This window comes from Pygocentrus nattereri, chromosome 8 (assembly GCF_015220715.1).
Source record: "Pygocentrus nattereri isolate fPygNat1 chromosome 8, fPygNat1.pri, whole genome shotgun sequence".
Classification (NCBI taxonomy): Eukaryota; Metazoa; Chordata; class Actinopteri; order Characiformes; family Serrasalmidae; genus Pygocentrus; species Pygocentrus nattereri.
The window spans coordinates 38201618-38229189 of record NC_051218.1 but is presented as its reverse complement, the minus strand read 5'-3'; the positions used below and the strand labels follow the sequence as shown (position 1 = coordinate 38229189).

Genomic DNA, 27572 nt, shown 5'->3' with positions numbered 1-27572 from the left:
GGTTTAAAAAAAGGGTGTGCAAACAATTCAGTTCTTAGGTATAATCATTTATTTTGTTGTGTCAATCCAGAAATGGACAGAAGAAAGCGGGATGACCAGATTAACAGTACATCCCTTTATAATTAAAACTACACCACTGAAACAGAGGCACAGAACTTGTTGCAACTCACGGCCCCCACAACTGACATTAAAGCTTCAGTGGTCCATGAGAACCAACTCAAATTTTTCCAGCTCACCTTATGAGATGATGTGATAAGATGATGTTGTTTTGGTAGCTACAGTGGAGGACAGGTTGGAGAAAGAAAAGTGTGAACAGAGTTCAGGCTCAATTAAGTAGGTTTACAGCACAAAGCAGTAGTAGCTCATTTTCAGTTCCAGTAAATGTGAAGTTTAGCACTGGGTATTCACTGCTGCAGTTTCGTTTCTATGTATGCTTGGTCTCTTCAGTCTGAGATACAGTGGTTCTTTTGGTTGTTTATGGTCCAGCTTTCCTTTTGGAAGACCCTGTTTGTAACATTTACCCACAAAGGAAAAAAAATTGAAATGTTTTGCACTGAAAAACAAACATAGCAGACATATCAAAGAGCCTGACCTAAATGTTTATTTTTGCAATTAATTCCCACAACCTAAATATTATACTAATATTAAAACACAGGAAAATATGTTTGACAAAAGTCTCTTTATATTGTAACAAATTTGCAGTTAAACCAAAGAAATAGTTGAGCCCCCCCCAATGGTACCACTCTGGCTCACAGGTTGAAAACAACTAGAACTGCTAGAAGGTTCTTTAAAGAACCTTTCAATAGATGATGAAAAAGAACTCAAAAGCAGAGAAAGGAATTTTTAAGGAGCAAAAAGGGTTCTTCTAAGGCCGGGCTCAGCAACCCAAATGTTAAGAAGAGCCATTTTGTCCTTTCAACAGAAATCTAACCACCTTGGGAGCCACAAGTTTTTATGTCCATTTTACCATCTTGGCTGTAAATATGACCCAGTATGTGCTGATGTACTAGAAGCAAAATCATCTAAACTAAAATGCAGATTTACTTTGCTCTGCCTTAAGCTTTAGCTCAGCTATAGCTGATTGTCTCACATGTCCAGCAGGAAACTTTTCCTCAAAATGGAATCTCTCAATGTTTGATTTTTATGAGGCTGAAGTCAACTTCTCATTCACCAGCTTCTTGTTTTCCCGTTCCACCTTAACTGTTTCCTGAGGCATCAAAATGTAACTGCTGCATCATTTAAAGTAGAATGGGAAAAATTGAACAAGAAGATGGTGAAGAAGCAACTGACTTCAGCTTCACAACTTTCTAGAGTTTGACAGTTTCTCGTTGCAGATTAAATGCATCAGGAACCAGCTGGAGCGATTATAAACTCAAATAAGTCCATTCATCTCCAAATGATCAATGTTCGTCTTAAATCTCTCTCTTTGCCTTTTTCGTTAGCTACTAGATAGGCGAGACTGTTGTTTAGGTTGCTATGTGCCAGTGTGCCAGTCGTCAGGGTTAAAGGGTTAATGAGCAGTCCTACATTAACTCCAGTGTTTAAGACCATTAATGGTTAAAACTTTGTTGAACGATCAGCAGAGCTTTATTTTACTGTAAAGGAGGATTATTCTTACCTAAACCTCTAATTTTGCTGGCGATACACAACAGGGCAGTAAAAAAGCTGCATATTGCCTAAGCCTTCTTCTAAGACAGAAGTCCAAAGTGTGGCCCGCAGCCCAATGACCTCTGAGGATGTTTGATCTAGCCTGCCAGAAAATCCACCCTGTAAACCCAGCGAGAGAATAAACATGTTTTGTACTATATTTAACTTCTTATTTTCCCTTTAAATTCTAATAACCAATGCAACTTGGCATATTCTGTACATTTCTAGTACATTTTTAATACATAAAGTACATTAAGACTTTTTTTCTTAATTTAGACACACTTTTTCTAAGGATTGTATTTGCTGAAATAAGTCTTACCCACCATTTGTGATGTGCAGTTGTAGGACATAAATTGCCCTCAGGCTTCCCACATGTTGTGTAAAAATGGAGAGAACACTTCCCACCCTGTGCTTAGACGTAAATATAGCTGACTACACCACTGAACTGCTAAAGGCTGGACATTTCTGTTATGAATACTAAAAGACTCTGCAGGTAAATGATATAAAAGCTGTTCTGTATCCTGCACTTTTCCAAGCAACACTCTTTTTATACTTTTGACCTTTTAATGCTCACAGCTCCCCCTGATGCGTGAGTACTCTGAAATAGCTTAAGGAACACATCTGAGATGTGGGAAACGGCACATCTTAAGCACACCAGGGATGCCTTTTCTTCGTGCGCTGCGTAAATGGTGTGTGAAACCTGCCGAAAACGCAAAAAACTCAGGAGGACTCTGCGGGCTTAATTAGCTGTGAAGGGAGTGTTGCTGTAAGGTGAAATCTGAGACTGTACATAATCTATCATGAAGCCACCTGTTACACCACAGCTATACCATCTGTGGAATAGCAAAGGAATGTCTTGTCAGTAGCATTTTATTGTACAGATTGGTAATAAGCATGTACACATGTGTGGTAATAATATAGTAATAACTTTTATAAACCTAAAAAAGCCATGCATTTAGTATGTTAGTAAGCATATTGATAACAAGATGATAAAAATTATACAAATAATGTTGATCTAAAAAACATGTGCATTTTCTAGGTGATTATAATAATGAATAAAAAAATTATATATGTGAGGTGTGGTGTGAGTTAGGGTTAGGGTTAGAACTAATTTCAATTGTTACAGAACTAATTTCAAAGCCTTTTAACAGATATGTGCTTTACAACATAGTAGCAATATTTTTAAACATCAGAATTTCCTATTTTTTTCCCATGCAAGGGACAAGGCCAAAAACCAGTATTTGCTGGCCATGATCTTTGGGTCCTCAGGCAGCACTGCATTAAAAACAGACATGATTCTGTAGTGTAAAGTACAGCATGGACTCAAACACTTCTGAAAACCACTGTCTGTGAGAACAGTTAGTCACTGCATCCACAAATGCAAGTTAAAACTCTAAAAAGCAAAGAAGGACCTAGACAGGATCTAGAAATGCTGCCACCTTCTCTGGGCCCACCTCATCTAGAATTGATTGAGGCAAAGTGGACAAGTGTCCTGTGGGTTGATGATTCAAAAATTGAAATTCTTTTTGGAAGTCATGGACACTGTGTCCCCTGAGTTTGTTATCAGTGTACAGTTTAAAAGCTACTATTCATGAGGGTATATGTGTGACTGGCACATCTGTGAAGGCACCATTAATGCTGAATGATATATACGTGTTTTGGCAAAATATGCTGCCATCTAGATTATGTCTTTTTTTCAAGGAAGACAATGTCGACAATGTTTTCAAGGACCTGCTTATTTCAGCAAGACAATGTCAAGCCACATTCTGCATGTATTATAACAGCACTGCTCTGTATTAAAGGAGTTCAGGTGCTAAACTGGCCTGCCAGCAGTCCAAATGTCCTGTCACCCACTGACAACATTTTTGTGCATTATGAAATGAAAAATATGACAAATGAGACCCCATACTGTTCAGCAGCTGAAATCCTATTTCAAAGAAGAATGGGAAAACATTTCACTTTCAAAACTACAGCAATTGGTCTGTGTGTGTGTTTATTTTTTCCAATATGTTGAATGCAAACTTGCCATTTAAAAAAAATATGTTCACTTATTTGCATATAGAAAATCAGCAAAATGTCATTTGACCAGGGGTGCCCAAACTTTTTCTTAAGACTGCATAACATATTTAAAGTGTTCAGGTTATTGTTAAGCGAAATTAACATTGTTAATATGGTCAGTAAAGTGAAACAGCAGTGTGACTGAATGGGTGCAGGGCTCTCTTACAGCACAGGGAAATGATGCACATGGCATGGAGCTTGTTCTCAGAGCGGATGTAGGAGCGCATGCAGATGACGAAGATGTTGCCGAAGCAGGTGGTGGCAGAGACGACCCAGACGAAGACTCGCAGGACAATATTGGCCAGCAGGTCCTCAAAGGATGAGATGCCATCTGTGTTGGGCTTGCAGCTGCGCACATGAGGGGCATAACCACAATACTGGAACTTCTTAAAGTAGCTGAGATTAGGAGAGAGAGAGAGAGAGAGAGAGAGAGAGAGAGAGAGATTGAGAGAGTCAGAGAGAGAGAAAAATATCTTTATACATATTTGATTTAACATGTATTGTACAGCTTTGCCAATATTGGTCTCATATCATGTTATACCAATAAAGCATATTTGATATAAGAGAGACAGAGAGATGGAAAAAGATAGCAAGAGAAATAGAGGAGAAGAAAGAGACAGCCAGACAGAGAGAGAGAGGAAATTATTATTATTATTTTGCATATAGTAGTTATTACAGTTCATTTCAGCTCATTCTATGAATTTCCTAAAATTCCTGAAATCTAACTTTACAGCGATCAGTGATTAGTTCAGTCGTGTTTCTCTCCTTTACATCGTTTTCTCTCCCATCTCTTTGCCAGGAGGCGTAACTGTATGAGTGCTCTTGAATGTGCCACTCATCCTCAGCACAGTGTTCATAAGGGAGAAGAGAGGAAGCTGCTTTAAGATGGGTCTTAATCACAATTGGGAGTGGAATCACAATCAGCAGGAACAGCTACAAAAGACGCCCTGCTCAACGGCTGCTTTCCTTGTGAGTTTCATGAGCCACTTCAGCTGATCAGAATATAAATGACAAAATACTGTAACGGAACTTAAATATGAAGTAATATTACTTGTAGCTACAGAATCTACTCTATTCATTCATTACTATTCATCTCAGTTTCAATGCTAGTGAGACTTTTGCCTGAATCTATTTTTAATGAGGTCCTCCTAGATAAAGACATCAGAGCATGTGCAATCTGGTTGGCTTCTCTAAAGACTATTAATCTTGGCTCAAACTGCAAGCGCACAGTCTTAAATGGTAGATATCCTATATTCTTATTGTACGTTTTGTCTGTCTCTGTGAAACGAAAACAGACATAAATAATTTTTATGACCAATTTCTAACGTCTTTTTCTCCAACTGAACAAAAGAGTCTTTTTTTTTGTTACTGTGTTTTAAAGATGGGTACAGTACTGCGAAAAGTAATCTGTCCTCACCCAATTTCTTCTGTTTTTGCTAAATTGTCCCATTTAAATGTTTCAGATTATCCTACTAATTTTAATGTAAGATAAAGACAACATGAGTAAACACAAAACACAGCTTTTAAATGATCATTCCATGTACTAAAGATAAAGATTTATTCAAAATCTGTATCACCCATGTGGAAAAGCAACTGCCCCTGAACCTAATAACTGATTGTGCCACCCTTGGCAGTAAGAGCTACAGTCAAAAGTTTGCAATAACTTGCAATGAGTCTTGAGGAATTTTGGGCCACTCTTTGCAGAATTCTTTTAATTAGGCTACATTGGAGGGTTTTTCAAGCATGAACTGCCCCTTGTCTTGCCACAGCATCTCAGTGGAACTGAAGTCAGGACTTTGACTCGACCACTCCAAAACCTTAATTTTGTTTCTTTTGAGCCATTCAGAGGTGGACTTGTGTGAGGCTTGTGTGCTTCAGATCATTATCTTGCTGCATAACCCAACTGCACTTGAACTTTAGGTAACAAACTGATGGGCAGGATTCAGGATTTTCTGATAGAGAGCGGAATTCATGGTTCCATCATTATGTGGCTAGTCATCCAGGCCTTGCAGAAGCAAAGCAGCCCTAGACCAAAACACTGCCACCACCATGCCTTACTGCTGGTATGATGTTCTTATGGTGGGATGTGGTGTTAGCTTTACGGCAGATGTAACGGGACCAATGTCTTCTAAAAAGTTCCACTTTTGACTCATCAATGCACAAAAAATTATCCCAAAAGTTGTGGGGGTCATTTAGATGTTTTGTTTTTCGCAAATGCATGATGAAGCTTTGTGTTCTTTTTGGTCAGCAGAGGTTTGGGCCTTGCAACTCTCCCATGGATGCTATTTTTGCCCTGTGTCTTCTGTATTGTGGAGTCATGTACATTGACCTTAACTGAGCCAAGTGAGGCCTGCAGATCTTTACATGCCTGCCTGGTTTCTTTTGTAAAGTCCTGAATGAGTCATTACTGTGCTCCTGGTGAAGTTTTGGTAGGTCAGCCTTCAGGTTGAGAAGGTTTTCACTGTGGTTCTTTTGAGTCCCAGAGCCTTAGTAATCCTTTCCAGGCTATTAAATTTCAATGACTTTGTTTCGCATCTTTGTTTGAACCTCTTTAGAAAGGTGCATTATATGCTGCTTTTTGACCTTCTAGATGCTTCACATTGCCAGAGAGGTTCTGTTTAAGTGATGTTTAGATTCAACAGGTCTGGCAGTGATCATGCTTGGGCATGGCTGGTGCAATTGAACCCAATAGTCAATTGAATTTGGGTAACCGGTTGATTAGAGCCAGGTCGGGCTGAACAGCATTTTTCCTCTGATAAATGAAATCATAACTTAAAAACAACATTTTCTGTGTACTTGGTTTGTCTTTGTGTAATTTTATTTTATTATTTTAAAAAATGTCCATTTCAAACGCACTTTAAAAAAGTTGGGAAAGGGGCATGTTTACCACTTGCTGTAGTTTTGAAAGTGCAATGTTTCTCATTCTTGCTGGATATATATGATTTCAGCTGCTCAACAGTTTGGAGTCTCCTTTGTCATTTTTTTAAATTTTATAATTCATCAAATGTTTTTAATGGGTGACAGGTCTGGACTGCAGGCAAGCAAGTTTAGTATCTGGACTCTTCCTATGGAGCCATGTGCAGAATGTGGTTTGGCATTGTCTTGCTGAAATAAGCAAGGCCTTCCCTGAAAAAGACATCATCTGGATGGCAACCTATGTTGCTCCAAAACCTGAATATATTGTTTAGCATTAATGATGCAAGTCACCCATGCCTTGTTCATTAATGCCTACCTCCCATACGATCAGGAATGGTGGCTTTCAAACTCTGATAGTAAGCTAGATGTTTCCTCGCCTCTTCAGCCTGGAGGATGTGGCGTTTTGCATGATTTCCAAAAAGAATTTTCAAATTTTGATTTGTCGGACCACAGGACACATTTCCACTTTGCCTCAGTCCATTTTAAATTAGCTCAGGCCCAGAGAAGGCGGTGGCGTTTCTGGACTTTGTTTATATATACTTTTTTTTTTTTGCATGGTAGAGTTTTAACTTGCATTTGTTGAAACAGTGATGAACTTTGTTCACAGACAGTGGTTTCTGAAAGTGTTTCTGAGCCCATGCAGTGATTTTCACTACAGAATTATGTCTGTTTTTAATGCAGTGCTTCCTGAGGGGTCAAATATCACGGCCAGCCAATACTGGTTTTTGGTCTTGTCCCTTACATACAGAGATTTCTCTGGATTCTCTGAATCTTTTAAATATATTATCTACCGTAGATAATGAATTCCCCAAGATCTTTGCTATTTTACATTGAGAAACATTATTTATGAGTTGTTGCACTATTTTTCCACACAGTCTTTCACAGAGTGATGAACCCCTCCTCATCTTTGCTTCTGAAAGATTCAGCCTATCTGTAACGCTCTTTTTATACCCAGTCAGGTGGTCACCTTTTGCCAATTACGCCAATTAGTTGTGAGATGTTCCACCAGGTGTATTCTAGCACTACATAACTTTAATAAAATTTCTCAGTTTTAACTTTTGACATGTCTCAATTAAATACAGAGTTTAGATGATTTGCACATAATTGTATTCTGCTTTAATTTACTTTTTACACAGCATTGCAGCTTTTTTGGAAGCAGGTTTGACTTCTGAATAGTGCTGTATTTCAAAAAGTGAAGATATCTGTTTTTATCCATGACATGGGCCCTTTATAAGTCCACAGAGTTGAATGGCAGTTTTCGGGGACCATCCACTTAATGCTGGGCTAATATGCTCAGCAGGGCATGAGTGAGCTGAAGATTGCTTTGAGAGTGAATGAGTGTTTTAGGTTATTGTGTGGGAGGCAATACTTACATGTGAGTCAGGTTTTTGAGAGGTTCAAACATCCTTCTGTGAATGTTCCCAATCTCGATCCCCTCGATGCTCCTGCGAGAGAGATGGTTCTCTTTTAGCACAGAGACCATTAGTGTCTTAGAAGTTGCTCTAAAATGCTACACCCTAACTTCTTTTTAGCTCAACCAAATGTACATTCATTTTCTCCTTTTTGCTATAGACATTCTCTGGAAATCTTTGATGTTCAGCCTGAAAAGAGACTGTATGAGGACGTTTTGGCTAAGAGTGCTGAGCCAGGGTTAGAACACATAAACATCCCATTACTCAAATTACCAGCCTAGCTTTCTAGTCTGGGTTGTGAGTGCGAGTGAATATGTGTTGTTAATAACAAGAGGATGAAGTGAAAAGGTCCAAAGAGAACTGAGCACTCGTGCCATAGTCACTGCTCAAAATGTCTTGGTTGTGCCACTATAGAGCCTTTAGCGTCGACTAGCTACGTTCATCGTTCGGTGTTTGGGGGCACCTACTGTAGCTTTTCAGAATGTTATCAATCCAAACGAGAATGCTTTCTTTTATCAGCTCGCACCGAATTAGCATATGAAAGACTAAACAAGTTAATTTAGTCAAGAACAATATCAATGACAGTGCTACCTTGAGAATATTGCTGAAGCCCACCCATTTTCTCCCCTTGTTATGAGACAGTACTCATCAGTACTAAAACCTTTCAGATGTTTCAAGGGGAATTCTGCATAATGCATTGGTTGAGATGTAAACAAGGTCATTCAGAGCGGGTTGATGTAAAACAGTGCACTGTAGAAAAGTTGATCATGTCTGTTTTTTTCAGTAATGGTAATGAAAACCAGGGGTTGCTAAGACTACAGTGCAAAAAAGTTTATTTTTCAAAACAACCCGTGAACCTACACGTGTCTTCTGGGTGTTTGTATGGAATGTTGTTGATAGTAAAATAGTGGAAAATCTAAAAATGAGTTTTTCTTGCTCATGTTTTTCCTAACAGGCCACTGCCTCTTAGTACTACTATCTCTGCCTCCAATGACTTTGAAGTGTGCATTTTCAAATATCGTGCCTGCACAGTTTAGTTCAATAGCACAGACAAATGTGAAAATGATTCACAAAAAGCACAAAACAGGCCCCATTTAGACTTGATGAGAAGTTGTGAGCCACAACAAATGCTAGAGCTGGATGGGTTGACCACCTGCTGTTTTCTGGCATTGCAAGTACAGTGTTGTTAAAGACACTGAGGCACAAAAATGAAATACTTTATTTATTTATTTTATGTGCACAACTGATGTACTCTTAACATAGACTAAAGCAGCTAATTAAGGTTAACTGTGTGGGCTGCTAGTTGGGTCAAATAGTTAGCTAGAACATTCTGTAAATTGGTATTGTTTAGCCTAGGCTACTAAAAGTAAAACACCAAAACTTAAAAGTAAGAATTTCTGCTGAAAGTGGATGGAAAGCTGGCAATCTACACATTTCATGTTCTGGATCAATATTTACATCAAACTGATCTGAATAAGTCTGGGCAAATTACTGAGTAGGCACCAATCAGAAGTTACATACATTATTTTGTATATTTATGATGTCATCACATACACATCTCACAGAAAGTACGCCAAACTCGCTCATCCATGTCTTTATAGACCTTGCTTTGTGCACTGGTGTGTAGTCATGTTGCAACAGGAAGGGGCCATCAACAAAATGTTTCCACAAAGTTGGGACCATGAAATTGTCCAAAATTTCTTGGTCTGCTGAAGCATTGAGTTCCTTTCACTGGAACTAAGGGGCCGAGCCCAACTCCTGAAAAACAACCCCACACAATAATCACCCCCACCAAACTTTAAATTGGCACAATGCAGTCAGACAAGTACCGTTCTCCTGGCAACCGCCAAATCCAGACTCATCCATCAGATTGCCAGATGGAGAAGCGTGATTTGTCACTCCAGAGAACACGTCTCCACTGCTCTATAGTCCAGTTGTGGCGCTTTATACCACTGCATTCAACGCTTTGCTTTGCGCTTGGTGATGTAAGGCTTGGATGCAGCTGCTCAGCCATGGAAACCCATTCCATGAAGCTCTTTACGCTGTTCATGAGCTGATCTGAAGGCCACATGAGGTTTGGAGGTCTGTAGCCATTGACTCTGCAGAAAGATGGCGACCTCTGCGCACTATGCGCCTCAGCATCCGCTGACTCCGCCCTGTCATTTTACATGGCCAACCACTTTGTGGTTGAGTTGCTGTCATTCTCAATTGCTTCCACCTAGTTATAATACCACTGACAGCTGACTGTAGAATATTTAGTAGTGAGGAAATTTCACGGCTGGACTGGTTGCACAGGTGGCATCCTATCGTGGTACCATGCTGGAATTCACTGAGCTCCTGAGAGTGACCCATTCTTTCACTAATGTTTGTAGAAGCAGTCTGCAGGCCTAGGTGGTTTTATACACCTGTGGCCACATAAGTGATTGAAACACCTGAATTAAATTATTTGGATGGGTGAGTGAATACTTTTGGAAATAGTAAAATATTTTACAGTAATTTTCCAACAACCCTATTAAATGTAAGAATGAAACTTTTATTAAAACATTTATTGTTTTATAAGTTGAAACTTACTTATTTAAAATATGTATTTCAAACAGATGTATCATAAATATATCCCTGCTTTCAATGCCCTGCATGCACCTCTCTGCTGTGTACTATATATTATATTTTTATATTTTAAAAATACATTTTAAGTCAATACCTTTATTTATACAAAAGCTTATAGTTAAACCTGTTTTGGAGACCCCTCTGGTAAAAACGTGTAATTGCATGCAACACATGGAAGAACATTTTGTAAAGTGAGTTGCACTTCAGACCCCTTCCCCAAGCAGATGAATCTGATGATGTCTAACAAATTGAAAGAGTATTCAAAGAGAACTCAGTCAAAACATGATGAAGGTTGTGTTTTCTAAGGATGTGAGTGAATTATCTACTATTGTGATCATAGCTTCATCATTATTATGTTTTATTATGTTTTATATATATATATATATATATATATATATTCGGTAGATCTTTTTTGAGCCTGATTGTATGATGATAATATGTAAATATGTACAATGTGGTCTGAAATACACTAAATAACCCAATGTCTGACTTTGAAATGATTTTTTCAGGCTTTGCAGGGCGACTCACACCATATTTTAGCACCCATGTGTTGAACATAAGGCTCATGGCCCAGATCAGGCCCCCACACAATCCTATCCAGCCCTCAAAAGTACCTAAATTTTCTATTAAAATTAGCCTGTTTCACAATGTGCTGAACTACAGTCCCCAGCATGCACTGCAACATCATGTGCTCTGACTCTTCTACCTCAACAATGGTGTATGGGACATTGGTTACAGCTCAGTTCTACACAATTCTACACAATTCCACACCAGTCATATCACCAAAATGCACTTCAGCTGCAGGTCAACCAATATAAACACCTAATATCAGCTCAGCAGCTCAGAAATTGAGCCCAAGAATGAATGAACTTGCAGCAAAGAAAAGACACCAGGTGTCTAGTTCAAGCCAATGGGGAGATTTAAAAAGCAGAGCACCCAGGGACCATTAAATTTGGAATATTTCAAGGTCTATTACAAGTGTCTGTATTTTACAGTTGAGGATTTTGCATACTTTGAATAAATAATGGCCAGTATGGGTTACAGCCCAACATGAATTAAAAATGAAATAAAAACTTTTTCTCTGGCTCCACAGATTTAATGAGATTTTTTAGCATGGCCTTTTTACTGGTTGAATATCACACCCCTGTGTTTTGTCCTCTTAAATCAGTAATGCTACTTAATTTTATCAAAACAAAACAACAAAAAAAACTTACAAAGTGCAGCTTTAACCAAGTCAAAATGTTCTTTACTTGCTTAATTAAAAGTTTTCACAATTCAAATGAAAAAGAATTCACAGTGTCTCCAAACTGTTAAATAGGCCGGGCAGGTGTGAGGGCTTTATTGCTTAGCCTTAAACTTTCTCCCTGTAAGTGATCCCCACTTCTAAGAGGCCAAATTTCAGCACATGGTTCCTAATGTGAGGACGCACTGTGAAATCTTTACATAATTAATGTTTCCTCCGTCAAGCGGTCTCTATATGTGAACACGGCGCCACAGCGGCGGATGTCACGGTTAAAATGGAATCACAAATGACTCACAAAGACTTTAATTTATGCAGTTTGTCGAAATGGTCCATTTGCAGGTCCTGGATCGGGTTATATGAAATGTTCCTGTGAAGCGAGAGAAGAGAAGAGAGAAAGGCAGCGTCAGTTTGAAGCGACTCCTACAGGAATGCATTCAGAGGACATTTGAATGTGTTTGGACTTCATGGATGGTGAATAATGCAACAGCTGAAGGAACGTCAGGCGACTTCAAGATTTGACGATTCGAAGCAGTTTTATGAATATAAATGATGCAAGAACAAGACAATTGTCATGAAAGCAAACAACTTACAGCTGCAACAAGTCCCCCAGATTTACAAAGAGATTGGGTGGGATCGCCTTGATCCTGTTGCTGGATAAGTCTCTGCAGGAAGAGAAAATGTTTACTGCGGACTCTGAAGTAGTCAGGGTAGAAGTTTCAGTGATGAGCTTTCCAATCAGGCTAATCCTTCAAGTGCTACAAAGTCTTTGAAGGAGGACAGACGTCTAATTTCACAGCGTGTTTAGCGGCGGCCGGGCCAAATTGTGCTGACGTGAAAAACTGATAAGCAAACACATGAAAACAGGACTTTTAGACTCGCACAAAAAAGTGGGTCAGGCCTAAAACTTCAGAGAATGTTTTGGGGTGATTATTTTGGCAAAACTCTATGTGTGTTGGGGGGGGTGAGGGGGTGGGGTAAAACCAGATCAAAACATACAGCTCGCCCAACTTGCGGAGCACAGAGAAAGCCTGTTCATGGATGTGACTAATTCTGTTTCTCTGGAGGACCCTGGAGAGAGAGAGAGAGAGAGAGAGAGAGAGAGAGAGAGAGAGAGAGAGAGAGAGAGAGAGAGAGAGAGAGAGAGAGAGAGAAACAGAGAGAGAGAAATATAGAAGAGATAAAGACAAAGAAAGAGAAGAGAAAAAGATAAAAAAGAGAAAAAGGGTGAAGATAACAGAAACAAACCAAAAGAAAGCAAAGAAGACAGAGAAAAAATGAGTGGACGAAAGAGCGAAAGAGAGAACAAGAGAGAAAGGAAAGAGAGATAGAGTGAGAGAAAGGAAAACAGTGAGAACAAAAGAGTGTCAGAAAAAAAGAAGAGAGAGAGAGTGAGAGGGGTAGAATGAAAGAGAGCAACAAAAAGAGATGAATAGAAATGGAGAGTAGAGACAGAAATGGAGAAAAGAAATGATGAGAAATTGAGAGATAAGACGGAAATGAGAGTGAGGAATGAAAGAGAGGGAGAAAGAAATGGAAAAAAGATGATGAACAGGAAAAAAGAGAAAATAATGGAGAAATAGGGAAAACAAGAGAGAAAATGAAGAGAGATAAAGAGAGTGAGAGAAATATAGAAAAGAGAGAGAAAAAATGAAACAGAGTGATGTAGAGAAAAGTGAGGAGAGAAGGAAATTAAGACAAGGGAGAAAATGAGAAAAAAAGAAAATGTGACGGAAAGAAATTGCGTAATCGAGAAAAGAGAGAGAGAGAAATTGAGAAAAGAAAGAATGAGAGAATTGAGAAAATAAGGACAGAGAGACAGATAGGTAAAGAGACAGAGAGAGAGAGAGAGAGAGAGAGAGAGAGAGAAATAGGAAAAAGTGAGAATGAGATAGAGGATTAGGGAAAAGAGAGAGAGAGAGAGAGAGAGAGAGAGAGAGAGAGAGAGAGAGAGAGAGAGAGAGAGAGAGAGAGAGAGAGAAATAGGAAAAAGTGAGAATGAGATAGAGGATTAGGGAAAAGAGAGAGGGGGGGGGGGGCAAACAGTCATCAGTGAAATGTTTGGAACTCCATTTGTAGCATCACTGGGTTTTGGAAGGCAGTCAGGAAGCTGCCCAGATGCTCAGTGCTGTTATTTGAAAGCAGTGTGTGAACGGATAGACAGTGTGTGTGCAGGGCTTGATGGGGGTTATTGAGATCTACTTACAGCACTGTTAGCATGCTACAAGACCAGAAAGTCATATTCTCCACAACCTCGATCTGATTCCCCTCCATATCTCTACAAATAAACACACAACACAGCAACAAACCACACTGAATTGAACCAGTACAGCATCAGCCACACATTCATCACCACATACACACCAACTCAATGATTTTTATTCTTTTTCAATATTTTCCACATTTTTAGAAAATAGTAAAGACATGCAGTGAAGGACCAGTGATCACAGTCAGTCAGGCTCACAGTGTTTAAAGGACAGACGTGAGAAAAGTCACTGAATCCTCCCGAATAAAGAGTAAACACTATATAATAAATATATTAATTATATATTATATTATTATATAATAAATAAACACTGAGAGCCTGCAGTACACACACTGAGTTACTTTCAGACATCAAACTTACAGCCAGTTTAATCGCGGCATCTCCAGACAAACGTCATCAAGCTTCGTTAGTGCATTGTTCAACAGAACGCTGTGACACAAAACACACACACAGTTGGTTTATGTACAGTCAGGATGTAAGTACTAATACATATATACATTGATTTAACTTAATGTATGAGAGATTAGCCCAGAGGTCACAACCCAAATGTTAAGAAGACCCGTTTTGTCCTTTCTACATTCCCCTGTTGGTGACATCCTGTATAAATAAAAATAATGCATGGCCACGCCTTATTAACACTTGGGAACAAGATCCTAATGCGACTTAGTAAGGCGTGGGAATGAGATGATTAAGTCGTGGCCATGAGATCGCGGCTTACTAAGCCGTGTCCACGACTTAATCATCTCATTCCCACGCATTCGTGGCCACGCATTATTTTTATTAATACAGGATGTCACCAGCGGGACACTTTGGGAGCCACATGTTCATTTTATCATATTGGTTGTAATAATTACTTCGTATGTGATAATGTGCTAATACAGGCTTAAAAGTATGTTCTGCTTTAAGGTTTAGCTCAGCTATAGCCGCTTTTCTCGCATCTCTAGCAGGAAACTTTTTCGCAAATAGGATAGATTTTTGTTAAATATCTCTCAATATTTGACTTCTTACAAGGCTGAAGTCAGTTTTTCATTCACAGCTTGTTGCTTGAATTCTTCCCTTCCACCTCAAATGGTGCCTGAGGTGTCAAAATGTAACTGCTGCATCATTTAAGGTGGAACGGGAAAATTCGAACAAGAGGCTGGCGAACGAAAAGCTGACTTCAGCTTCACGACCTCTTAGTGTTTGACAGTTTCTTGTAGCAGATTAAATATATCAGGAAACCATCTGGAGTGATTATAAATACAAATAAGTCAATTCGTCTCAAATGATCAACATTCGTTTTAAATCTCTCTCTTTGTATTTTCATTAGCTACTAGCTAGGCGTTACCTAGGCGTTGAACGATCAGCTTTATTTTAATGTAAAGGAGGATTATTTTATTTTTTACCTAAAGTCTACTTCTGCTGTGGATCTGCAACAGGACAGTAAAAGAGCTGCATGTTGCTGTCCACTGACCCAGGGAAATTGGACCATAATCCATTTAAATTATATTTTCTAAGTTGTATTGACTCCACACACCCCATCTCGTCTCCAGGCTTATTTTATTGTTCTTTCTCAAAACATTAATATACTTTTCACCTGGAAAAACATATTTAAGATTCACAACTGGATCTTAAAACCACTGTTGTACCTTTGTGGGAACATTTACATTGTTTGTACCTTGATGAATGAAAAATGTACCTGCACAGAACCTTCATTTCTAATGGTGCACATAAGAAGTCAAAGGTGTTCTTTACTTTTAATGTAAATAAATGTGAAAGAATTTAATTGTGGGGCATTTCTATCGCTGTATTCATCATAAAGCTTTCACACAATGCAAAGGCAAAGCAGCTGTTGTGATGTGGACATTTCCTTGGTTGTTGATTGGTTAACGGTGCTTTTTCTCTAGTTTTCTTACAAGCTCAGAACATTTCTGTGCTGAAAAACAGACATTCTGCTACTTGTAATAGGAAGCTGGTATAGTCATTAAAAAGAAAAGTCATTAACATTCACAGCCAAGCGTTTAAAACAGCGTTTCCATTTGAAAGAGTTTTGTACTAAACGACTAGAGGAGCCAAAATAGCAACAGGACCAAAGGCAGAAACTCACAGCAGCACGAGAGAGCGCAAGCCAGAGAAGGTCAGAGAGGATATGCGGTGGATTTTGTTGTGTTCCAGAATCCTTGAAATGAAGAAATGAAAAAATGCAAAGAGCTCATTAATAAACATTGAAGTCCAACAGTGAGCAAGGTGGGGTTTTTTTTGTCCAGCACTGGTTCAGGCCAATGCTAATGGATGCATGAAGGTTATGGCTTATAATTCAATACCATTTAATCAGGCATGTGATGGAACAGCTCTCCAGGCCAAATTGAATCATTTACTGAAGAACTGAAACACTCATGCAACACCTGGTGTGGAAGAATGAGTCACAGCTGTGTTAATGAAGGCTGTGCTCTTTTGGTCACCTAATGCTACAGGATAATGATTTTACATCCCAGGTAACAAAGAAACGGCTTACGATTCGATGTGGCTTACATGAACGCTGCAAGCCCGAGGCCATCTACATCATAAGCATTGAAAAGAGAACAGGAAGAAATGCTTACAGCCATTCTAGCTTGTGCAGGTCCTGGAATACCCCTGGCATTAGGCTGGAGATTCGATTATGGCTCAAATACCTGGAAAAAGAAGAAGAAAGAAGCGATACTCTCAGCACAGTCTCACAGCATTTTATCTTCAGCCCTGAACATGCACATCTGTCCGCGTCATTGTTATCACTGTTGACTGAAGGCAGGAAGCAAATACAAAACCAGCCAAAGCGCAGACAGCCAGGCGCCGGAACCACCAGAGGAGCTTACACACTGAAAAGCAATCTAGCCAAAAGCTGCATCGGATTCTCTTCAAGCAATGGTCAGGTCAAAAAAAACCCAACAAATTTACATAAATTTGCTTTTAATCTTAGGGAAGCTTGACATCCACTGTCTTGGTGCAGACCAATCAAACATTTTCTCTAGTTTGGTTCATTAAGACAAGTGTGAATGCTCTACCTGTGTTTGGGTGCACACTAAACAACTGAACCATGGTCCTCTTTTCTACTTGAAAAGTAGAAAAAATACAATAGTACAATTCTAAACTCTTGTGAAGAACTTGTTAGGCTTTAACTCCTTAAAATCCCAGACTTATTATGTACTAAGGCTTATTATTCAGCAACTACAGGGAGTACAGAGCAAACTGGCTGAGCTATTCTTTGGTAATAGAGGTGTGTAACAAAACTTTGCACCCTGGCCATTTAAGAAGGTAACTGACTCATTAGGCAGGTCAAGAATTGTCATGTCAATGTGGGCTGATGAAAATTCCAGAGCTTAATTAACTTTCTAACTCATCAAATATTGTGCCAGCACTCAACAACCATGAAGTCCTCTAAGAAGCTGAAGATCTGAAAATTATAGCTAATGCTATAAAAAGATGTCAAAGCATTTCAAGCTCAAGCTTCAAGCAGTTCCTCCTGTCTGAATTTTCAAAAGAAACGCCAGTGAAAGGAAATTGTGGGACTCAAGGCAAGATCTGGAAGACCAAGTAATCTCTCAGATAGAACTACTCATATTATGTCCAGAAAGGCAAAGCAAAACCTCCATATGACCTCAAAGGACTTGCTCACACAAGCTCACACAAGAGTGGTGGTGCACCATTTGACTGTAAGGCATTTATTACACAACATGATCTGTGTCAATGAGTCATCAGACGGACACTTTATCTGCCAACCCATCACAAAAGTCAGTGTCTGATATATGCAAAACCATCTGGATAAGGCTTTTGGAAACTGTGGACTGATGAAGTGAAAATGGAATTTTTTGTCACCAAAGCTACGCTTGGAGAAAAAAGGAGGACTTAACTTTTTACTTCACTCTGGCCGTGTTTGTGTAATCTAACTTTATCTGTTACGTCATTGCAACCCTTAACGATGTGTTGATCTGGACACTATTATCATACAATGATAACAATGTGGTTAGTCATACAGCCTCGTGATCTCACCATCATTGACCTTATAGCTCCAGTTAAAGATGAACTTCAGACACCAAACATGTCTTTATCTGATCAGTAACAAATGATTTTGGCCCAAACCATCACTTTAAGCATTTCAAGCTGAGAAAAAAACCTAAGACTTAAAACTTAGTGCTCACAGGCGTGTCAGGTTGTAAAGGCCCCGGAATGCATGGGGTTCCACCACTTCGATTCGGTTGTGCTGCAGGTATCTGAAAGAAGAGTTCAGAGAGAGATTTAGCATTCGCAGAAATCAATGCAGGTCATCATCAATGCAGGTTTATCTTGGTTTAACCTCCTAAACTACTGGTTTATCATTCTGGGATTAATCTCAAAAGGAAATCTTTGATTTTATATAATTAAATTACTAAGACGTTAAGTCATTCAGAGGGGTCAGAATTGTTCAGAGTGGCGGTGATGGAAATCACGTCATTCAGTGTTGAAAGTTCCCCCACAGAAAGCTATTACATGACACATGATTATGAAAATGCAGAAACCCTTTTCTGCAAGGCATTGTAAAGGAAGACATAATGAAACCTTTTTCTGCAAGGCATTGTACAGGAAGACATAATGAAACCTTTTTTTTCAGATTTACCATTATTTTATAATGTAAACATTACATAGACAAACTTGAGTGGATACGCTTGTCAAAAACTTGATTCTTAGATGCATCGCAATGTGGACACGAACGATTCTGAATCGATTCATAAATGTCAAAAATCAATTTTCTAAATATTTAATTTATACTGTAATGTTGACAGAATGTAAAAACAGAACTTGGAAGTGCGGAACTGCAGCACCCGAAAAGCACATAACAAAATCACGACTGGATGAGCGACAAATCCAACTGGCACACTGTGCAATAAAAGCCAGGCTAGGTCAGGAGTCACCACACAAATGTTTACAAGAGCCATTTGTCCTTTCAATAAAAACCAAGCCACCTTGGGAGCCCCAACATTTACTGTCCAGTATGTGTTAATGTCCTAGTATAGGCTAAAAAAATGAATGAAAACGCAGACTTAATTTGCTCTATGCTTCAGCCATAGTCAATTTCCTCCCGTCTCCACCAGAAAACCTCCTCAGAAATAAGTTAAGTGATACTTTTTTAATCCCACAAATGGGAAAATTCCACCTCTGCATTTAACCCATTTGTGAATTGAAACACCACATACACACACACACACACTAGGGGGTAGTGAGCACACTTGCCCAGAGCGGCGGGCAGCCCTATCCACAGTGCCCAGGGAGCAATTGGGGGTGAGGCGTCTCGCTCAAGGACACCTCAGTCACGGACTGTCTGCACTGGGCATTGAACCAGCAACCTTCCGGTCACAGGGCCAGTTCCCCAACCACCAGCCCATGACTGCCCTGCAGAGCAGCTATTGTAGAGCAGCTTATTGTAAAATGTTTCTCAATGTTCAGCTGTTTTACGAGGCTGAAGTCGCTTCTCATTGGCCAGTTTCTTTTTCGCATTTTCCTGCTCCATCTAGCTGCTGCACCATTTAAGGAGGAACGGGGAAATTCGAAAGAGAAGTGACTTCATCTTCACAACTTTAGGGTATTGTCTCTCTTCGCAGGTTTAATGTTCCAGGAAACCAACTGCGCTGCTTGTAAATGCGAATAAGTCCATTCATCTCCAAATGTTCGTCTTAAATCTCTGCTTTTTCGTAGCTCCTAGCCAGGCGAGACTTCACTTCTATCTATCTGCAGTCTGCATGCCATTTATCAGTCGTTGAGAACCAGGGCTTTCACGCTGTGCTGCACACTTTGGAGCCGAGATTCAGCGTCCAGTCTCAAAAATGTTTTACTGACACAGTGAGCCCTGACTCTCTACAGCGAGATCAAAACCAAAGGTATAAAATCACTGAATTAATCAGGTAGGACGGTTGTAATACGTGCTGCGTGGACATCCATTACCACTGGATCTTGTGTCACCCTAACAGCACATTTTATCGCAGATTAGTGGCAGCAGCGTCTCTAACAAGAGCAGGGAATGAGAGCCTTCTAGATCACTTCCATTTGATTTATTGATAAAAGATATTGGAAGTAAATTCATTACAGATCATTACAAGTACTTTGCTTTAAAACTACTGAGTCCTCACACAGTGAGAAAACAGACATCCAGTCTGTGTATGTAAAATGTGCATCGAGATGCATCGCTAATCGCTGCCCTTTGAATCATAATCAAATCGTGAGGTGCCTAAAGATTCCCACTCCTACTTGTCATCTTGAATAGTGAATAAAAGGCTATATTTACATTATGGCTATATTAGACATGGTGACGCCTGGTTCTTACTACCACCACTGTAAAGAAATCCAAGCTGCTGAGTTTCTCTACCACAAATTTCACAGAATTCCACACTAGGGGCCACATTCCAGAAACCTCTGACAGGTCAAGATAGGATTTTTCTTATTCTTATCTCAACTCAGGAATCTTATCTTACAGCATCTTCTCTCAAGTTAAGAAAGCTTAACTTACTGTGGACTAAGTCCACAATCAACTGTCATGTCTGTTACCTAGTAAATATAAAAACGTAATCAGAGTAATCAAGCCCAGTTAGCCAGATAGCTAATGTTACCTACCGTTTAGCAGACCATGCTAATGTTATTCCTCCTACTAAACAGACACACATTCAGCTCTGTCTCCTCATTATTCACCACAAACAGTGGAATATTTTATCTGACGAGTTTTCATCAGCAGTAACACACAAAGGTAATAACAGAGGCTGGTGGAGATTGTGTCTGCAGCGTCCGGGGTTTTTAAAATGCTGTTAGAAAATAAATCCATAAGTCAAAGCGCGGTTTTCACTGTAGATGAATGTAACATCATTATGCCAGTTATAGTGAACTTTGCTGCCTGTCACTACATAAAAACTATATAAACAGATGGTTCAAACAGAAGTAAGAGACCTCTGGGGTTTATCTTAAAGTTAGTACAAAATTTAGGAAATTCTGTCTAGTTAGGATATTACTGTTATGATGTTTTCTTATCTGAAGATGGATAAGAACTTAAGAACTGCTGTGCTGTAATAACTTTCCTTAATTCAGGCCTAACTGAAGTTGTCATGGTGACTAAGCAGATTTTCAGACTTTCAGACATCAGAAGTTTTTGTATTATGGCCTCAGAATCTCTCTGAGTGCCTTTATTTGCATCTTAATGCCTTTATTGCGTTAACTATAAGATTATGCAGACTAGTTTTTTCAAAATTGGTAGAATTCCTGGAAAGTAAATCCCTTTTAGTTTTCAAGGACTTATTACTTACTTTTAGTTCTTACTAGTAACTTTAACTTCGATGAAACTAATATGCAAGCTGTATAATTGTAAAAGAGTGAAGATAAGGAAGGGTCATTTTCTGAAGTCTACGGTTCTGAAATCTGTTCCTCAGAAGTGAACGTGTTTGAACATAAAAGTGCCTGAATGTATTCTGAGAGGGAGTATAATCAAAGTGATTCTACCTCTGCAATGTTTTATTTTTAACTTGAACAATATTTGAAGGATCAAACATTACAGCGAACGTAAATCAAGGCATGAGATGAAACTTCAAATAGGTGCCATGGGTCCAAAATTTGATGAACAACACTAATTTAATGGAACGTAGCAGCTGAGTGAACATTTGTTGACTATAAAGCAGATCTGAGACTTTCTATATCAGATGGAAAATTCCAGTGTTCCTCACGCACGGCCAAACACATGCCAAAATTAACTTGAAAACCTTCAGGTAAATATTCAAAGACCTCTCAATATGTGTTAAGACTTGACTGATCTTTAATTACGTGTTAATGCTGTCTTCTCCTCTTTGCCCTGATCTAAGTATCCTCCACTGGCATGGCTATGATTAGTTGCTAATAAAACCTGTGAGCATGCTCAAATCAAATTGGCTCGCAGCTCTGTTGTGTTAGTAGTGATTTCTCATTGGTATTCCCTCTGTGTTTGGTGTCGCCACTTGTAAATGTGTTTTATATCTGTAGCAAAGCCTCCATCTGTCACTAGATCAAGGACGCTCTTTAGACGGGACTGCAAATGCAGGGCTGATTCCATCTCCCTCAACCATGGACCCAAATGAGATGTGACAACAAAAACGCAAAGACACAGAAGCAGCAGCCTGAAATACACACTCCAACACGTGGCAGCCGAGCCAAACAAGAAAATGCTGCTCATTCCTTCAGTTCCTTCTCAGGTGGAAAAAAGCAAACTAGGGAAAAATCCAGCGTGTTTTGCTTCTTTTATCTCCAAGACCGTTTGTCACTTTTCAGAGCTGGAGAGGAGCATAGATATTGTTTGATTCCTATGGGGGATGTTCAGGGTTTCTGCTTTTGGCAGTGATGGAAAGAAACTTTTTACAGTACTTAGATGCATTTTTTCCTGCAACAATGCTTTTGAGTTTAATAAAATCATAGCAATATTACTTTAAGTTAGGGTTATTTCGAGGAAAGCATCTCCTTCACATCATCTTCTTCTGAAATGAAGGGGATTCATAGGAAATTTCTCCCCTTTTGGTGCAGCAATGGCCTTTTCTGAGAAGGCTTTACACTAAATGTTGGAACATTGCTGTGAAGATCCGATTGCATTCTGCCACAGAGGCATTAGTGAGGTCAGGTACTGATGTGGGATGATCAGTTCTGGATCACCTCAACTCATCCCAAAGGTATGGGATGGAGCACCATCACTCCAGAGAATCCTCTAGCCTGGTCAATTTAGGCACATGTGCAGTTGCTGCAGAGCATCCCAAAATATCGGTCAATGTTTTTCTATGGATATTTCGCTTCCTGTGTGCAAATGAACATAAGTATCAGCAATGAGTGCACTTTAGATTAAGATTACAACTAATTTAATCCAAAACTAGGCTTATTCTGGGTCTAAGAAACAGTCCAAAAGTGTATTTACGGTGATATTTTATATATTTCTTTTAATTCGTTTTTTATTTTCTCTGTATTAATCTTAAAACTGTTACTAATATGTCTATTGCGAGTGCCTGTTATATAAAATAATGGGTTATAGCACCGTTAGGTTAGGCAGTTGAAGTAATGAAATCTTGAGTGTTGGACCATTTGGCAATTATTAAATTAAACTAAATGAAGTAATTACTTGTGTTTTTCCATAAACACTGTATTTGTTCGTACCTGAGTGATTTCCTAATATTTTTCATTTGAGTGAACTATAACAGCAGTAGAGTAGGCTACTCTTGTATATGTAGCAATTTTCTGCACCCTCGGTAAATGTAAACTGGGCTAATAATGAGACAGCATCCAAGAATAGATATGAACAGGAACATCCATCACAGAGCAAGACAAAGACTGCCAGGCTCTTACAGCTTCTGAAGACTTTGGTACTTAATGAACATGTCAGCGTTCAGCTTCCTCAGCCGGTTCCTCTGCAAGGACCTGGGGCGAGAGAGAGAGAGAGAGAGAGAGAGAGAGAGAGAGAGAGAGAGGTGCATGTAAAGCATGTGTTCACACACTAATACACTGCAAAGGTTTCAAGAGTTTGGAATTAATATGTGACAGATTTGGTTCCAGATACACTACGTTCTTAGCATTGCAAAAAAGTATTGCACACACAAAAAACTTCTATGACTTGTAATAAAGGCAGAACCAATGGTAACGGAACCAACATGCATTCCATTCCATTAGAGAACAAACGTTTAACTATGCATAGAACCATGTATGCATTCAAATACTTTTTGAGTGATATACACTCTTAAAGAGTTCTTTAAGAGTAAAGAAAATGGTTCTGTGTAGATCCATGTATGCTCAAAGAACCCTTTCTATCATGAAATGGTTTCTCAGCTTGATACAGAATGTGCTTTAGATGGTTCTATATAAAACCTTTTTGGAAAGGGTTCTATATAGCACCCACAAGAGTTCTGCTACTGTAACAATAGCCACTAATAATCTGACTAACAGCTCAATCAGAATAGAATACATACATGTAAACACCTCAATCAGAACAGACTAGTCCGATTGAGGGCATTCGGAATGCAGTTTCTATCCGATAGAACGAGGTGGTTAATCCTGTAAATAATCTATTAAATAGAAGAATAATAACCATGTAAATGACTGTATCTGATTGCATTCCCTATCGGAAAGTTTAAGTAGGTTCTGCTTATGTGTGTCACGTCATAGCAAAAGTTTATAATGTTCAAGATGGTGAGATAAATCTTGTTTTATTATTAATATATTTAGCAGTTACAGTTAACCAACCCTGAAAACTGGGGGTGCTAATTTCAAGGTTAGTTACCACATCCCTGGTTACAGCCACAAAAGTGGACCCAACAGCATGATAATGTCAATGTTTTTGGAATGGGATGTCCAACAAGCTCAAATAGGTGTGATGGTCAGGTGGCCATATAGCGCATTCTAGATTTCCCTTCTCCTCCTTCTTCTCCTCTCGTGTCTTTTTCATATCTTCTGTGTCCTTTTCTCCTCCTTCTCCTCCTTCTCTTCTACCTCCTTTTGTCTTCTTTTTCTTCTCCCCTTTCTTTGCTGTCTTTCCCTTGCCTTACTTATCTTCTTCTCCTCCTCTTCTTTCCACCCATCTACTTTCTCTTCCCCTTCCTTCTTCTTCTACACCTCCTTCTCCTTCCTGTTTTGTTCTTTCTTCTGATCATCCTTCCTCTGTTTTTAATACTTCTACTCCTTCTTGTTCTTATCCATTTTCTCCTCAGCCTCCTTTATCTCCTTCTTATTCTTCTACTCCTCCTCCTTCTCCTTCTTATTTTTCTCCTTATCCTCCTCCTTCTTCTTCATCTTCTCTCCCTTGCCTCACTAATCTTCTTCTCCTCCTCTTCTTTCCACCCATCTACTTTCTCTTCCCCTTCCTTCTTCTTATTCTTCTACACCTCCTTCTCCTTCCTGTTTTGTCCTTTCTTCTGATCATCCGTCCTCTGTTTTTAATACTTCTACTCCTTCTTGTTCTTATCCTTTTTCTCCTCAGCCTCATTTATCTCCTTCTTATTCTTCTACTCCTTCTCCTTCTCCTTCTCCTTCTTATTTTTCTCCTTATCCTCCTCCTTCTTCTTCATCTTCTCTGCCTTGCCTGACTAATCTTCTTCTCCTCCTCTTCTTTCCACCCATCTACTTTCTCTTCCCCTTCCTTCTTCTTATTCTTCTACACCTCCTTCTCCTTCCTGTTTTGTCCTTTCTTCTGATCATCCTTCCTCTGTTTTTAATACTTCTACTCCTTCTTGTTCTTATCCTTTTTCTCCTCAGTCTCCTTTATCTCTTTCTTATTCTTCCACTCCTCCTCCTTCTACTTCTTATTTTTCTCCTTATCCTCCTCCTTCTTCATCTTCTCTCCCTCCTGCTCCTGAAGGGTGTTGCTTTACTCAATACTCAAAATGCATAACAATGATAAGCATGACAAGAAATTCCAGTTTTGAGAGACAGTGCATGTGCAGGTGAAACGGGAAGTGAAAGGGATTACTGTAAAATGCATCTATAACTATTGAATATGAATATGAACATGAATAAAACATACAGTTGATTACCATCTCACTTTTACATAATTTCTACAGCAGCAACAGATGGAAATGTCTAAGTCGTCGTATTGAAAATGCAAATGATTCAAATTATTGTACAAGTGCATTAAAGTGAGCAGCCACTCATGCAGTCAAGTTAATTACCCCACACTAAATTAATATGACCTGTTCAAGCCAAGCCACTATTAAATTAGGGCCAGATTTGTATGCAGATATTAACAGTATACATGCAATTCCTCGGAAATGCACTGGAAGAGTTACCTGTCTGTCTGAATGGCTGTGTAAGGCCACAGTGAGTAAGACATCACAGATATTGTGTTGTCTAGTCTGTTTGTTCACACACAGTCGTTTCATTTGACAGGTGACAGATGAAGGGAGGCTTTAAGGATTTGTGTTTTGTTTCACAAACTGTGGAAAGTATCTTTGACAAATGGCCCCCCATGGACCCTCACAGAGCAGGTATTTGGGTGGTGGATCATTTTCAGAACTGCAGTGACACTGATGTGGTGTGTTAGTGTGTGTTGTGCTGGTATGAGAGGACCAGACAGAGCACTGCTGGAGTTTTCAAACACTGTGTCCACTCACTGTCCACTCTATTAGACACTCTTACCTTTTTGGTCCACCTTGTAGATGTAAAGTCAGAGTCGATAGCTCATCTGCTGCTGCACAGTTTGTGTTGGTCGTTCTCTAATCCCTCATCAATGGTCACAGGACGCTGCCCACAGGACGCTGTTGGCTGGATATTTTTGGTTGCTGGACTGTTCTTCTGTTCTCAGTCCAGCAGTGACACTGAAGGGTTTAAAAACTCCAGCAGCACTGCTGTGTCTGATCCACTCAGACCAGCACAACACACACTAACATACCACCACCACCACGTCAGTGTTACTGCAGTGATGAGAATGATCCACCACCCAAATAGTATCTGCTCTGTGAGGGTCCATGGGAGTCCTGATCATTGAAGAACAGAGTAAAAGGGGGCTAACAAAGTACCAGAGAAACAGATGGACTACAGTCTGTAACTGTAGAACTATAAAGTGCACCTATAGAGTAAGTGGAGCTCATAAAATGGACAATGAGTGTAGAAACAAGGAGGTGGTCATGATGTTATGGCTGATTGATGTATTTGTCCCACAGTGCTGGTTGTCACAGTGGCACTTTATGGAACTTATATTCCACTCTCAGCATCCTCTGATAGTTTGTCACAGATTGCAGAGACAGCACAGCCTGAATAGTTGGAATCAAATCTGCACAAAATCAAAGCAATAGATCATAAAAAGCAACACAGGTTGCAACACTTCCTCTCCTACTTTCCTCCTGTAATTTCCTCCTCCTACTTATTCTGCTGCTACTTATTGTTTGCCTTCTTTTTCTTCCCCCTTTCCTTGCTCTTCCCCATTCTCCTCTTTCTCCTCCTCCTCTATAGCTCCTTCTTTCTCTCTTCCTTCATCATTCACCTCTTCTTTTCCACTTCTACCTAGTTCTTCTTCTTTGCTTTTCTTTTCCATCCTCCTTCTTCTCCTTTAAATGCTTCCACTCCTTCTCTTTCTTCTTCTTCTTCTATTCCCCATCCTTCTTTCTCTCCTTCTTAGTCTTTTATTCTCCCTCCTCCATCTTCTTCATCTTGTTTCCGTCCTGCTTCTTCTTCACCCTCTTCTTCTTCTCCTCTTTCTTCTCCTTTTTCCTCTTCCAATTTCTCCCCCTTCTCCTTTGTCTCCTGTTCTTTCTTTTCTCCTCCCTCCTTTTATTGTTCTACTCCCCGTTCTCCTTGTCATCTTTCTTAATCTTCTACTCATCTAATTCTTCTGCTCCCCCTCCTTCTTCATCATCATCCATCTCTCCCTTCTGCTTCTTCTTTTTATCCCTCTCCTCCTCTTCCTCCTCCTACTCCCCTCATTTTCCTACTTGTATTCTTCTTTTTCCCCTCCTCCATCATT

General features: G+C 39.4%; 1 protein-coding gene across 1 annotated transcript in view; it reads right to left on the bottom strand.

Annotated features, from left to right (window-relative positions):
• rxfp1 (relaxin family peptide receptor 1) overlaps window positions 1-27572 on the bottom strand; it is a 121151-nt gene that overhangs the window by 9652 nt on the left and 83927 nt on the right. Inside the window, exons 5-15 of the mRNA XM_017692034.2 lie at window positions 23471-23542; window positions 18301-18372; window positions 16726-16797; window positions 16233-16304; window positions 14507-14575; window positions 14087-14158; window positions 12880-12951; window positions 12474-12545; window positions 12179-12250; window positions 7995-8066; window positions 3872-4101 (exon numbers count right to left, since the gene is read on the bottom strand). Coding sequence (XP_017547523.1) covers window positions 3872-4101; window positions 7995-8066; window positions 12179-12250; window positions 12474-12545; window positions 12880-12951; window positions 14087-14158; window positions 14507-14575; window positions 16233-16304; window positions 16726-16797; window positions 18301-18372; window positions 23471-23542 — 947 coding nt within the window. The remainder of the gene's footprint in view (window positions 1-3871; window positions 4102-7994; window positions 8067-12178; window positions 12251-12473; window positions 12546-12879; window positions 12952-14086; window positions 14159-14506; window positions 14576-16232; window positions 16305-16725; window positions 16798-18300; window positions 18373-23470; window positions 23543-27572) is intronic.